At 39.2% G+C, this 15,671-nt stretch overlaps 1 protein-coding gene across 3 annotated transcripts in view; it reads right to left on the bottom strand.

Moving 5' to 3' along the window:
* The window catches only part of TBL1XR1 (TBL1X/Y related 1), a 173,834-nt gene that overhangs the window by 5,290 nt on the left and 152,873 nt on the right, over window positions 1-15,671 (bottom strand). For all 3 annotated transcript variants that reach the window (XM_074962907.1, XM_074962908.1, XM_074962909.1), the window contains 10 exons: window positions 14,943-15,162; window positions 12,571-12,703; window positions 11,089-11,230; window positions 10,206-10,269; window positions 10,006-10,103; window positions 6,304-6,364; window positions 5,153-5,274; window positions 4,492-4,566; window positions 1,613-1,740; window positions 1,202-1,367 (listed from right to left, as the gene is read on the bottom strand). In XM_074962907.1, coding sequence (XP_074819008.1) covers window positions 1,202-1,367; window positions 1,613-1,740; window positions 4,492-4,566; window positions 5,153-5,274; window positions 6,304-6,364; window positions 10,006-10,103; window positions 10,206-10,269; window positions 11,089-11,230; window positions 12,571-12,703; window positions 14,943-15,162 — 1,209 coding nt within the window. The remainder of the gene's footprint in view (window positions 1-1,201; window positions 1,368-1,612; window positions 1,741-4,491; window positions 4,567-5,152; window positions 5,275-6,303; window positions 6,365-10,005; window positions 10,104-10,205; window positions 10,270-11,088; window positions 11,231-12,570; window positions 12,704-14,942; window positions 15,163-15,671) is intronic.

Genomic DNA, 15,671 nt, shown 5'->3' with positions numbered 1-15,671 from the left:
GTGGGGGGGCACTTTTGGGGGCCCTGCAGTCCCAGAGTGGCCCGGGGGATTAGCAGGGGGCTGGGAGCAGCCCACTCCGCTTCCCTCGCCCCAGCCGCGGTGCTCCGCTTCCCGCCGCAGGTGAGTGTGGGACCTTTCCCAACCCCCCACACATGGCTGGGACCAGGGCAAGGAAAGCGGAGAAGGCTGGGGCTGCATCGCTCCGCTTCCCAACGCAAGTGAGCATGGTGGGCGTCCTTTCCCCAACCTCCCCACACTCACTGGCGGCAGGAAGCAGAGCGCGGCGGCTGGGAGGTGGCGGAGTGGAGCGGGCTGGGGCTGTGTTGCTCCAGTTCCCGCTGCTGCCGGTGAGTGCCTGTCGGGGGCGGGGTGTGTGGATAGGGGTCGGAACAGTCAGGGGACAGGGGGGTTGGGTAGGGGGTGGGGTCCTGGGGGTGATTAGGGACGGGGGTCTCTGAAAGGGGCGGTCAGGGAACAAGAAACGGGGGGGGGGGGGCAGGAGCTTGATATAACTCAGTCTCACCTATAGCGCGGTGAGATTTTTTTTGTCTCTCGAGGACAGCATTATATCGGGGTAGAGGTATAGTTACTATGGAAGACACACTAAGTGACCACTATATAATTAAATTCAGCATTTTTGTGGGAGTGATTGTAATCAAAAACTAGCTCAGTGACACAAACCTTGTGATCCTATGTCAGAGTATTAGCAATCCTAGTACAGAGGTCTCCTTGCAAAACAGCAATTACACTTCAGAATTTCTGAATGCACAGTTATTCTTTTCTGGAACTGGATCCAACACATTCAACAACATCATATATATCACTGACTGTAGCTGTTTTGGATAATAGCTCTAACTATGTATGAACAAGTCAGATATTTATACTTTTCAGACCCCAGCGTGCGTGCACGTGTTGAATCCTTATGCTGAAGCTGTGACACTGAATAAACATGTCAGAGAATTAGTTTGTGGTTTACACAGAAAAGTCATATTTTAAGTTCTAAGTTTTACCTTGTCAAAAATTTGCAAAGAGGCCCATTTGAACTGAAGAAAGCTACTTTCACATACTATATTTAATATTTAGTTATATAGAATATACAAAGCTACAGCATCTGAAACAGCTTTAGAACAATATATGATCCATTGAGTAAGCCTGAAACACATCAATCAAACAAACTGGTTCATATAAAAACAGCATGTACCTGTGTATTCCAGATGTGAACACATTTGTCAAAAGAGCCACTGGCCAGGTACCTGCCATCAGGGCTGAAAGCTACACTGTACACAGGTTCTTGATGTTTCGTTAAAGTGTGGATACAAATTCCTCTGTCTACATCCCATAACCTAACAGTAGAATCAAAGGATGCACTGCCAAAGGAAAAACAGAAGGATTAAATTTCAATTTTATTCAATTTTTTTTCTTTTGATGATGTTAAAATCTCTTCTTTAATGCCAGAGTATCTCTTAAAGTAGAGGTCCATTAGTGCTCCTTCCTGCGCTGTTAAAATGTATTGCAAAACATACATTTACAGAAGGCAAAAAAGAAAGGGGGTGGGGTGGGGGGAGGAAATGGTCAACTTCTTGACTGGTATGATAGAAGGATTAAATATTACCTTGCTAACATAAGATTGGCATTTGGATTGTTTGTTCCTGGTCCTGTAGGACTCCATTTGATAGTATAAATTTCTTTGTTGTGTGCTTGTAAATCATGGACACAACTATCTTGTTTCATACTCCAGATCTAGGGTAAAAAATGGAAGGAAAAAACAGATTATGTTTAAGGTATTAAACACTACACTAGAACATAGTAATTCTCCCACCCTCTTCCTTACTCACAGCTAACAAGGCCCAACTGACAGCTTTTTAGGCCACCCACATCATGCACCATCGCTGGTTGTTTTATAGTGGAGACAGGTGTCTGTTTTCTTTAAGTTATCAGAACAGCATGGGATTAAAAACTAAACAAAGGAGTGACATGCAATATTTCCTACTTAAACAAATGCGTCCATGCTCATTGCAAGTCTGATCCGAAGACCACTGAAGTCAATGGTCACATGTGAAGATAAGGTAAGCATATAGTGGTGTTTGTGTCAAGGTTGTGTGAACGATCACGGTTATCACTGAGCTTTGTTTTTAAATAGACTTTGTGCTACTATGATAGGATGCAGAAAAGGATATTGGAGAAATATACTTCTTCAAACAGAATAATATATGCATAATGCAAAACTGTTAAGGTGTTCGACTTGGTGGGGCAATAAGACTTTACTTAGATTGGGCAGGGATCAACTTTTTGTTCTGGGGTTGTACAGCACAATAGGATCCCAATCCATGACTAGGGCTCCTACATGCTATTATAATACAAATAATAAAACAAACAAAACAAAGTATTCCTTTAAGGGTTTGTGTTTTCATTACAAAAACTGCTTGGGGAGTGTTCATAAAGCCTTGCATACATTTGAAACTTGATATTCATTCAGGTTATTTGTACAAGTGCAATTTTTTCCCTTTAATGATATCTAATTTGGTATCATTTTAGCTCACCTTGCTTTAGCCCTGACTCTGGAAAGCATTTAAACATACTCCTAAGTCCATCTCTGTTATGGCCAGCACTTAAACATGTGTTTAAAGTTAAGATGCTTTCCTGAATCAGAATCCTTTTAAAGACAGTGGGCACCAGGAGGGGAGAGAGGAAAGATTTTATTATATTTCTGATTTAAAATGGCTGGATCAAAAAATAAAATCTAGTTCCTTTTCCCTCACTGTGAAGAACATTCAGCACCAGTAAAAGTTTCTGTATGAAGAACCCTAGAGACTAAAGTCTTCATTTTATCCACTGGTTTGAAAACACATTGGCATCATCAGTCTAAGGCTCCCCACACCACCATATCCAGGTGCCTCAAACATAACGTGGAAACAACATGTTTAAAAAGAGTAGTTCAATCTTCTTTCCCGTTCACTCCTTGGACTCTGTTGAGAAAGGCCAATAAGTTTGCTAACTGCAATAGGGGATTTAATGATGGAGATATCTATCCAATAGTAACCCCACTGGAAGACCACTAGATCATCAGACAGCTTGTGAAATGAAGAGATTGCTGTCAACCTAGTTTAGATGTGAAGCAGCAACCTGGAGGTGAAAGGCACCATGAGAATGAGCTGCAGAGTACACCAGGCCCTTTTAATAAATAAATAAAATACAAACAACAGAGTTTTTCTGGTTTGAAACGTTCGCAGTATCTATTTGCATATTTCTGTTATATAAAGCCAACTCTAAAATGAGAATGGTAGGGGCATTCAAGTCAATTCAAGTCCATCTTCAGTTTTTCTAAGGTACCTACCACCGTGGTATCTAAGCTCTGACTCCTAATGCAATGACAGACCCTTTATACTAATCTATTTTGTTCCATAATTTCCCCCAGTTACACAAGCTGTGTTGTAAGGTGTCATGCAGCTGTGAATTATTCATGTGCACAAATCCGGTTGAGTCAGCAAGGCCAGCGGATTGCAGACAATCTTTCAGGGAAACTGGGTAGCAAGCAATATGGTAAACATGGCCATCCTGAGAATGTCTTTTTAGACCCATTTACTAGGACTTGCATGGGAGGCAGACCCTGGAATAGACAGGCTGCATGATGACAGACGCTGCTGCTCACTTGTTAAATTCTCAAGCAAGCACCTTTATGCTTTTTCCCACATTACCCCATGTGCATGGGAGAAGGTCCCTGTAAAGATCCGCTAACTCATTATCCTCCTTCAAACTCTCCTCTGCCATGATGCCTGCAGAAAAACCTGATAATGAATAGGCTGCTGATGTGCTGAAACCGTTGTCTGTCATGATAATCAATACTGCCTCCTTGTTTCCTTGTACTTCCCCATCACTCTGTCTGTTTTCATCTTATCTCTTGCCTAATACTTAAACGGTAAAGCTCTTTGGACAGGGGCTGCCTTTCTGTTCTGTATTTGTGCAGCACCTACCACAATGAGGGCCTGGTCCATACCTGGAGCTCTAGGTGCTATGATAGTACCACTACTAATATTAAGACAGCTATGAAGAAAGCCAGCACAGGAGCTAGCTGCAGCCTGGTCCTACATAACCCATACACTACATTGATTGTAACATTTCTCTTTGAGCATGACTGAGCAACTTCTTTGTAACTACAAGTGTAAGTGATGGCGCAATTATTAATGGGCCCGATCCTGTAAACTGCTACATGTATATAGTAAATTATACTCAAATTACTGTGAAATGAATGCATAAGTTCACAGGGTTGGGCCCTTTGAATGGAAGTCTGTCTTTAACTAATAGAGAGATTTTAGGAATGTCTGAGTCAGGTTTTTAAAAAAGTACAAATATTAAAAAATAAAAGGACATTAAAATTCCTGAATTACTAAATAGCAAGGCTCGTAGTGCACATGAGAGAGCTCTACAAACACACAGAGAGGTTGCAGTGTACGATCGCTATGAAAATGTACTATTGTCCAAAATTGCAGTTACCTTTAAAGTCATGTCATCAGAGCAGGATGCCAGAAGATTACCAGTCGGATCCCATTTGATTGCATTTACTTCATTCTAAAATTGAATAATGAAAGTAAAGTTGAAGTCTTTGTTTCCATTATAAACGACAGCTTACAAAAATAAAGTTAGACAGTTAATATGAGTGCTTGTACAGCTACATTTCAGAATACTATCAACTCCCATTTCCACTCCACCAGAAATACCAACCTTTATTGCCCAATAGTCAAATTTTCCCAAAGCACCTTTGTGCCTTCTTCTGCATAGGTGCATCTCAAAGCCACCACATTACTCTTCTTCAGCTCTCTCTTTGAAGTTCACCTATGTTGTGGTGCCAAACAATCATTTGACAATGGTAAGGCAGCTGGTGTGCTGTGACTGCTGATTACTCTAATCATAAATATTTCACTGTTACCTTGTACAGACTACCCAGTTTGTGGTATCCCCCTATTCTCTCTTGCCAAAGACTGGTTGGATGTTATACATGCATGCAGTGCCTAGCACAATACAGCCCCGATCTCTGATTAATACTGCTAATAATATACTGATACTATCAAATAGCAAACACACATTTTCAAAAAAAGTAAGTAATAAGGAGATTTTAAAACTTCATTCAGTATATAGAAACCAAGTCACTACTTACTGTGTGACCCTGGAAGGTTTTGATGGGTCTATCTTGTCCTAATTTACAGACATGAATACACATATCTGTGCTGCAAGAAGCAAATGTGTTGTTACTCTGCCAGTCAACATCTAGTGCTGGTGCTAGAAAAATGAGAGATATTTAAGATAAGATATATACTTTAGAAAGGTTTGATCTGTGAATCTTCAGTGCATCAGCTTTGTAACTTGGAACAAATGCCAACAGGGAGTGACTAAATCAAGTCGAAAGAATTAACAAAGGGTTTTAAACACGTTAGAGCAGTGGGAAATGTAACCAGCAAATGCAGTTTAAGATAGACACATGAAACTAAGTTTAATAGGAAAGAATCAAAACAGGGAACATATCTGAAATGAAACAATTATACAGAAGGCAAGACAAACATTGATGTCTAATAGCACAATAAGCCACTATGAATCAATCCAAATTTGAGACTTAATCATGGTCTTTGCACCCCAGCTGGCAGGAGCTGGAAGCTCATCGCAAATACCACTCCCAGCTCCTCCCAGGTAGCCGTGAAAGCTTTACGTTAGTCAGTAGTGACCCCTCTGGTTGTTGCCATGCCATTAAGTCCATGAAGTTAGGGGAGTCACAAAGGTGGAAAAATATGAGGGAGTTCTGAAGAGGTGCCAAATGACATTCTTTGTTTCGTCTGCTCCATCTCCCAAGCCACCAGAGGTAAAAAAAATAATGAAATGGACTTGTCTGTTTTGATTTTTAAATAAAACTATTTTAATTCTGGATCATCATAAATAAAGATATAAAACACAAACACAGATCTTCATTTTGGGTAAGTTCTTAAATAAACCCACACAGATGATATAAAAGTTAGTTTTCATTATTGTTTTATTTAGCAAGAGGGACATGCCAGTTGACAATAATACACGTCTATTATAGTTTTTCCCCACATACAACGTAACAGATTGAAATACAGGTTATCAATGACGGTAGCAGACACACAAAATTTGTTTCGCAAAAGGTATACTACTCGGACAGTTTCTGTGCGGTCAGATCAAAATTAACAAGCTATAAATAGGTATATTAGATTTTAAAAAGCCCAGCACATTAACGTTTTAAAACTTTTTGTTCTGTTTTTGATCAATCTGAGCTGTCACCTGCAGAGAAGTACTTACCAGAATGAAAGGGAAACTGCTGCTTCGCTTCTCCAGTATGGGCATCCCAAATAATTGTGGTCTGAGTTAAAAAATAAACAAACTTGTAAAATTGCTACAAATCATAGGTCTTTTCCATCATTAACTTCTATTAGGTCCTCTACTCCCATCTTCCTGCTGGCCGGGATTGGTCACTATTATACATTTTCTAGTGTTTTATCAAGTCTAGTTTCACATGTCCCAAACAATGGGTCTTCTACCACTTCCTTTCAAAGACTACCCTAATATATTTTAATTGCCAGGAAGCAAGCAATTCCTGACTGCATCTTAATTTTTTCTCTTTTTAACTTCATCACATTACTCATAATTATACCTTTTTGTCTTACTGCAAACAATTCCTTTAACTTCAAATATTTGTAGGCCATTATGTGCTCTATGTTACTGACACTTAGAAGAGCTAAAAATATTTACAGCTTTTAAATCTATTCTCATAAATCAAACTCTTCAGCTCCTAAATTATTTCTGTTACCTTCTTCTAAACTCTTCTTTGAACAGTTTGCCAATACTGGCATCTTTCTGCTATACAAATATTTCATACGAGTAAGTCAACTATCCTATATTATAACTATAACTATAATATTAACTATCCTATATTATATCCTATGGGCCTGATTCTACTGTGACAGAAGTTAGTGAGAATTTTGTCACTGCATTCAATGAAAGCATGAACAGACCTGATATTTTCTTACAGAAGTTAGTTCACGGAATCCATGATCCTTAAATCTTTTCATCTCCCAGACAATGCAGAATATTTTCTTACACTATATTCTCAGTTGCATTCTCCAGTTGAGTTTTAAATGACTGAAGCAATGAGGTTTCTACCTCCTCTTTTGGGAGATAGTTCAATATCTAACTGGATATAATCAAATTTTTCCTGACAGCAAAGCCTGCATTTACCTTTGCACAATTTCGTACCTCCACTCTGAGTTATAAGCCCCGAAAATCCTAAACAATCCCTCTCAGTCCTTTATGTTTCTACCCTTCAGTACCTCCTGTTCTAACTACTGTCTGAAAAACCTCTCAATTCAGAAACAGCTTTCAATTTAAATTGCTGTATTGTTTACCTCTTTTTATTTTTCTTAAAGATGTGGTCTAAAACCTGATTCAGCAATGATCGCCGCGGCACTGGCCACTTCCCCCCATTTAGATACATTGCCATTTTTCATTCTTCCATTTTTCGAGATAATAAAGGACTTGATACTGTACCTCAGAAAATAAATCTTAGATACATTGGTTTTACACTGGTGTAATGTTACTGACTTCAGGGGAGTTACTGTTGATTTACATTGTTATAACAAAGAGAACCAGGCCCATTTTATCCACTGCATTCAAATCATCAACTAATTTTCCAACATAAGAATGGCTATATTGGGTCATACCAAAGGTCCATCCAGCCCAGTATCCTGTCTACCAATAGTGCCCAATGCCAGGTGCCCCAGAGAGTGAACCTAACAGGTAATGGTCAACTGATCTCTCTCCTGCCATCCATCTCCACCCTCTGACAAACAGAGGCTAGAGACACCACTCCTTACCTATCCTGGCTATTAGCCATTAATGGACTTAAATTCATGGAAGTTATCTAGTTCTTTTTTAACCCTGTTATAGTCCTAGCCTTCACAATCCCCGCAGGCAAGGAGTTCCACAGGTTGACTGTGCGCTGAGTGAAGAACTACTTCCTTTTATTTGTTTAAAACCTGCTGCCCATTAATTTCATTTGGTGGCCCCTAGTTCTTATATTATGGGAATAAATAAATAACTTTTCTTTATTCACTTTCTCCACACCACTCCTGATTTTATATACCTCTATCATATCCCCCCTTAGTCTCCTCTTTTCCAAGATGAAAAGTCCTAGTCTCTTTAATCTTTCTAAATACGGGACCCATTCCAAACCCCTAATCATTTTAGTTGTCCTTTTCTGAACCTTTTCTAATGCCAGTATACCTTTTTTTGAGATGAGGGGACCACATCTATACGCAGTATTCAAGATGTGGGCGTACCATGGATTTATATAAGGGCAATAAGATATTCTCCGTCTTATTCTGTATCCCTTTTTTAATGATTCCTAACAGCCTGTTCGCTCTTTTGACTGCTGCTGCACACTACGTGGACGTCTTCAGAGAACTAACCACGATGACTCTAAGATCTCTTTCCTGATTAGTTGTAGCCAAATTAGCCACCATCATATTGTATGTATAGTTGGGATTATTTTTTCCAATGTGCATTACTTTACATTTATCCACATTAAATTTCATTTTCCATTTTGTTGCCCAATCACTTAGTTTTGTGAGATCTTTTTGAAGTTCTTCACAGTCTGCTTTGGTCTTAACTATCTTGAGCAGTTTAGTATCATCTGCAAACTTTGCCACCTCAAACTTTGCCACCTTTACCCCTTTCTCCAGATCATTTATGAATAAGTTGAATAGGACTGGTCCTAGGACCGACCCTTGGGGAACACCACTAGTTACGCCTCTCCATTCTGAAAATGTACCATTTATTCCTATCCTTTGTCCCCTGTCTTTTAACCAATTCTAAATCCATGAAAGGATCTTCCCTCTTATCCCATGACAACTTAATTTACGTAAGAGCCTTTGGTGAGGGACCTTGTCAAAGGCTTTCTGGAAATCTAAGTACACTATGTCCACTGGATCCCCCTTGTCCACATGTTTGTTGACCCTCTCAAAGAACTCTAATAGATTAGTAAGACATGATTTCCCTTTGCAGAAACCATGTTGACTTTGCCCAACAATTTATTTTATTCTTTACTATTGTTTCAACTAATTTGCCCGGTACCGATGTTAGACTTACCGGTCTGTAATTTCCAGGATCACCTCTAGAGCCCTTTTTAAATATTGGCGTTACATTAGCTATCTTCCAGTCATTGGGTACAGAAGCTGATTTAAAGGACAGGTTACAAATCATAGTTAATAGTTCCGCAATTTCACATCTGAGTTCTTTCAGAACTCTTGGGTGAATGCCATCAGGTCCTGGTGACTTGTTAGTGTTTATCAATTAATTCCAAAACCTCCTCTAATGACACTTCAATCTGTGACAATTCCTCAGATTTGTCACCTACAAAGGATGGCTCAGGTTTGGGAATCTCCCTAACATCCTCAGCCGTGAAGACTGAAGCAAAGAATTCATTTAGTTTCTCCACAATGACTTTGTCGTCTTTAAGTACTCCTTTCGTCTAGTGGCCCCACTGGTTGTTTAGCAGGCTTCCTGCTTGTGATGTACTTAAAACATTTTGTTATTACCTTTGGAGTTTTTGGCTAGCTGTTCTTCCAACTCCTTTTTGGCTTTTCTTATTACATTTTTATTCTTAATTTGGCAGCGTTTATGCTCCTTTCTATTTACCTCACAAGGATTTGACGTCCACTTTTTAAAAGATGCCATTTTATCTCTCACTACTTCTTTTACATGGTTGTTAAGCCACGGTGGCTCTTTTTTAGTTCTTTTACTTTGTTTTTTAATTTGGGTATACATTTAAGTTTACATCACATGATCATCACATATACATTTACATCACATGATCAAGTTTATCTAGCACGATTGTTTCTTTATAAATCCATACTTCCTATGACTTTATTATCTTCTAAATTCTTATTTTAGTGTTTGCTATGTATAATTTAATCATGAAATAAATAACTTTAATTATTATCTCACCTTGTCCACTCCGGCACTTAAAATGAAGTTTCCTTTCTTGTTCCATTTTAATGCAAATATAGGTCCTTTATGTTGCCCTAAGGTGCTGGCAAGATTACCTGAAAATTTACGTTGAAATTATTACATTCAAGAAATGAGAGAGACATGTTGTGAGGCACTATGCAGAAAAATATAATGGAAATGTAAAGCATTTTAATTACCGTCTTTAGTCCATATCCTTGCAAATCCATCATACGACCCGGTTGCTAGAAGTGTACCTTCACTCTGTCAGCAAAAAAGTGATTACATTTATTATACAATTCAAAACTAAGGGGCTCAGATCAAACGTCAAATAGAAAATGTTTTGCAGAAGGGTCATGCTATTTAGTCCAGAACCTGCAGTATATTAAAAAAAGAGATGCATACAATAAAACAAAAATATAACTCTGATGTGACTCTAAAGTAGAAGCACTTCAGCAGCAATAACAGAAGATGCAAAACCCTTGTCATTTAGGGTTCTGTCCATTCTGTAACCAGAGGTGTAATTTCCAGCTTGGGTAGATGATCAAGCTCGTATGCTAACAGTAGCAGTGTAGCTATGGTGGCCTGGGTGAGCTACCTGCCAGTGCTATCTGAGGCTTGGTCTACGCTGCAGGCTTACGTCAGTATATGTGTCTCTCTCAGGGGTGCAGAAAATCCACATCCCTGAGCGACACAATTATACCAGCTGAACTCCTGGTGTAGACAGTGCTATGTCGATGGCATTCTCCTGTTGACATAGCTACTGCCTCTCGGGGAGGTGGAGTATCTCTGTTGGCAGGAGAAACTCTCCCATTGGTGTAGACAGTGTCTTCATGAACCACTGCTGATGTGCTGTATGTATAGACAAGCCCTCAGACTCTAGGTACAGGTGGTTAGTTTGACCCACTGCAGCTGCGCTGCCATTTTTAGCAGCATGTTAGCTTGAGCAAAGCTAGCATGCATTCATCTATCCAAATTGGAAATTACACCTCCAGTTCCAGTGCAGATATATCCTGAGCATTTGACTGCAAAATTGCATTTTTTTTCCTCAGGGTATTTCGAGCACTTGTAATTTCCACTTACATTCCAATCCAGGGATGTCACATCTTTGTTGCTTGGTACATCTTGCCCTCCTTCTCGTATACAATGTCGGAGTACCAGCTGCGTGGAGCCACTGGTGCTGTTTTCACTGAGGTTCCATATCCGTGCTGTGGAATCTCCAGATCTAAGCAAAGAACATAACATCAAATTAATTCATAACGACAGAAAGGACCGTGTCCTCTTCAAGAAGCACAGACATATAGTGTGGTACCCCTTTAGAAACTTGATTTTAAAAACGTTGTAAATATATTTTCCATAAAACATTCAAAAACACATCAGTGAAAAAAAAGTCAGTAGATCTGAGAGTAGGTCCCAGTTACAGTCACTTCAGGGACAGTTATAATAGTCTGGTGTGATCAGACTCATAGGAGCAGTCTTACTTCTCATATACACATTTGGTTTCCAGTCAGAAATTTTATTCTGCAGGCTTTCCCCTCCCTGACAGAGCAAATCTGTAAGATTTGTCAATTTTTCCAAAACAAATCCTAACATTGTTCTCTTCCCACCCCCTATACATTAGCATCAGAATATCTAGATTATCACATACACCTCAAGTACTGGAAGGTATAATAATTAAGTTTTTAAAGGAGATAATGATTAGGTAACCTGGTTGTTTAAGATTATTAGAAAAAAATCCAACCACTACTGATCTATAGTACAAAGTAATAGATTTACATGTACTATATAGAGCGTTCTGAACGTTAAATGATTTAATCTTTAGATCATTTATGTGAGGTGGGCAAAGTGTTACTATTCCATCTTACAGATAAGACACAGCAAGAGTCAGTGCCTTCTTCAAGGTCTGAGTGCACTGGCATACTTGCAACAGTCCTGATCTCGGCTGGAAAGTCTCCACCTTTTATCCGCCTTATATTTGTCTTGCGTGTCCTTGCTGTATTTCTCACCCTGGCAATACAAGGCCATAGTTTTCACTGATGGAAAACCAACTCTGCTTCTGCCACAAGCAGGGAGGCAGCCGTTAGAAGCTGCCATTCAGCTCCTGACAGGAGGCAAAAGAAGAGGCCCAGGGTAGGAACAATGAAGGGGGGAACTGAAAGACTGCAAAGGAGTGAATACCACACTGGTACTAGAATGGGGAGAATCTGATTGGCTTCCTTTCCCCCCTCCACCCATATTGGGGAAGGTCAGTTAGTCAGAAATACATAATTGATGGACAGTATCCCCAGTATTTGGAGCAAGCACTCAACACTCTTGATAGTTAGGATATAACATTTAAAGTTCACCTGAGTGCACTGAAAATCTTCTGGCAGCTGTATGCTGCCAGGCGCTCATACCTTGTAGGGAAAATTGTACGTCGGGGTAAAAAAGTTCTAATGTCAGCAACTTCAAGAGAGTGGCAGAAGAGATACTGTCTAATGGGCATAGAGTACTGTGTTTGCAAAGTATATGAATACCAAGTTGCAATGAAAACTGCCATTTTTGCTTCCTTTTGTGAAAACATACCCTGAGGCCAGAAGGTCGCTAACGGGGTTCCAGGCGCAGATGAATACTTCAGATTCATGACCACGCAGCACCACTGCTTTGTTAGGAGGGATTTCAACATCTCCATCCACTTCCATCATATCCGTATGATTATCTGAATTATGGAAAACAACAGAAGAGAGTTTGGATTTTTACAGCTTGGGGTAATATATTTCATGTGCTGAATATTAACTGGTAGGTTTATTCTGGAAGGGTAAATTCACAGAACCTACAGGCTAAGATTTTTAATGTAACAGTGATTTCAGATTCAGATATCCAATCTGAGAAACCGTAAAGGGACCATGAATTACAAAAAGCACCAAAAGCCCTCCCTTAAGCCTCTTTAAGGTGTCTCACATTGGGCACCAAAAACTAAGGCCAAAGTTAATAGTCACTTCTGAAAAATCACTGTAAAATTGTATTTAAAAAAACATACTCTCTCTATTTGTCAGGCCTTGTACTAAATGGATGAATAAAAGAGAGTATCTGATTTCTATCTTATGAATGTGAAATCAGTTGCCTCTACTGAACATGAAATATCAAACTTCTGCATTTTAACTTTAAAGTAATGGCTATAAATGAGTGTGAAATCAACATTTCAGCCCCTTCACTTCTAAAAATGATCTTAATTAACATGCAGACATTTGGTTTTCTTGATACATGGTACACTGATAACCAAGATATTTATCTTATATTGACAACTACTGTCAAATTATGATTTCAGTATACCTTCCACATGGAAAAGCAACATGTATTGTCATTGTTCTGTAAAATATACTCTGGGTAATTCATCATTTAAAAACAGCTTTATTGCCAGCTACCACCAATATTTCCCTATTTTAAAAAATATTATTTCACATCAAGAGGGTTTTCCTGGAGAAAACCAAGATGAATATAAAGAGAGGTAAACATTAAACTGTTCCACATTTATCCATGGCAGTCACTGTTTAAACAAAACCACTGTACATACATTGCCTAAATTTAATAGTAAAGGTGTTTTAGCGGTGTGTATGTCAGTGTTTGTGTGTGAGAGGAGAAGAAGCTATTAGAGCACCATATAAAAAACTGTATTGATTGAAGAGAATCAATATCAACATGATTTGGTGTTCCAGCCAGTAGGGGTTGCTGGTATATCATATTTTTACTCTAGCTTAGTAAACAGTTCTAAAGCTTGAGGTTACAACTCACAGTTAAAAAGGAAATATTACTATGGAGTTTTGAAATTTACGGAGACAGTTTTATTATCCATAATAAATGAATCTGGAAAAACAATGAAAGAAACTAATAAAGTGCAACTGTAAAGCTGGTCAAATAATGCACAAGCTTTAAGTGACCATTCAGTCACAATTTTATTTGGCTGCTCTTGTGCCCTATTGCATTCTTTTTCACTAAAACGTTCATGTAAATCGAGCCTTTCCATTAATGCATGCAGAAAGCTAAATTTCTTTTCTGTGAGCTTTCACACTATGAACCCGATTATAAGAGTAAACTTACCCAAATTATGATTTATAGGACCAATCACAACTAAACAGCACAGCTCCAATACTAAACCACTGAGTAAACAAAATTTGCAAGAACTTGTGTCAAATAACTTTGAATAATGAATCAAGAAAACCGTGATCTGTACTGTTGCAAGAAGGTAGACACATCTTTTGGTATCCAAGTGATTTATATTACATTTCCATGCAAGGCTGGATTCTTCTCCTTTGCAGTTGCGATCTTCTTGGTTTGACCACCAGGAAACTGGGTATAGATGGTTGATTGAATAAGCCAGTCTGACCCTGTGCTGGCACTGGTATGAGGCAGAGTAACCTAGGCACTACTCTAACTTAAACTAATTGAGGATTGGTAGAGTGGAGTTATGCCCTCCCTGCTCCCTATCCCCCGTGCTGGGGTGAGGGTGAGGAGAAGCAGTTCTCAGAGGAGTCACCTCTGATGGCTCTATTCCAGCTGAGAGCTCCCCTACCCCAGGGGGAATTCTCAGATGGCAAGTTACAGCAATAATCCCCAGTGGCACAAGGAGCCAGGCTGGAAATGAGAATCTGGCCTACAGTATTGATGATCCAGAGTTTAGAAGTCTCCATCCCCACACACTGTAGAGAAACTGACTATTAAAGTATCACATATAAACTTATTCTCCACAAGTCATGGGGTTACATATACAAGCCCCTTCATCTGATGGATGCATTTACTATCTGAGGGGTACTCTGTAGATACAATAAGAGGCTGCATCTACTGACAAAAAGTATTAGCTAAGAACTAGGTATTAATTATTATTATTATTATTATATATAACAAAGACATAGCCACACAATTGTGTACATAGGCGGAGATCTTTTTCTGCCTCAACTTACTTGCTATAGTGTGCGCTCCATTCTCCTCGCCGTTTGCAGTATTTTCTCCATTTTTTGCAGAGCCCTGTTGGTTAGTGGCAGCTGCAGCGGCGGCAGCTGCTGCCTGTTGTTGTGCAAGTTTATCTCTGTAGGCCTGTTGTCTTGTTTGTACCACATCAGGCATTACTGCATCTATCAGTGAGAGAGACTCTATTGGCCTACCGTCAAACAAGGTACCATCCTAATTTGGGGAGAGGAAAAACACACAGAAAAGATAACACCAAATGTTAGCGGTCATTAACATCAAAAATTCCAGGAAAAACTATGCATTCCAAAAATTGTAATTTAATATAAAACCAGTCACAAGTGCAGAGAGAAATGCTATACAGAACATGTCATCATTTACTTCTCTGCGGTTATGCCTGGAATTTTACTCAAAAGTTGGAGTGATCATATATAGTGAGTAAACAAGCCATGGTAGGCCTCCCAGAGGCTCTGGGATCAAAAGTTATGCGCCTTTCATTTGAAATAACCTTTTGTAAGCTACTTATGAATATCATTTCAAACATGAGGGATTGCAGCAAAAAAAATCCAACTATACGTTTCAAGAGCCGCATACATTGCAAGTTTAGACTACGGCTTATGAAGTCCTATGACATTTTCCATAAACACAATATTGGAGCTTTGAGTAGTTTTTGTTTCTTTTTCTTTTTAAACAGTGTTAGCATAATTTAGCATAATTTAAAAACA

This window comes from Natator depressus, chromosome 9 (genome assembly GCF_965152275.1).
Source record: "Natator depressus isolate rNatDep1 chromosome 9, rNatDep2.hap1, whole genome shotgun sequence".
NCBI lineage: Eukaryota > Metazoa > Chordata > Testudines > Cheloniidae > Natator > Natator depressus.
Note: the sequence above shows the minus strand (reverse complement) of the source record. Positions and strands in the feature narration are given on the sequence as shown.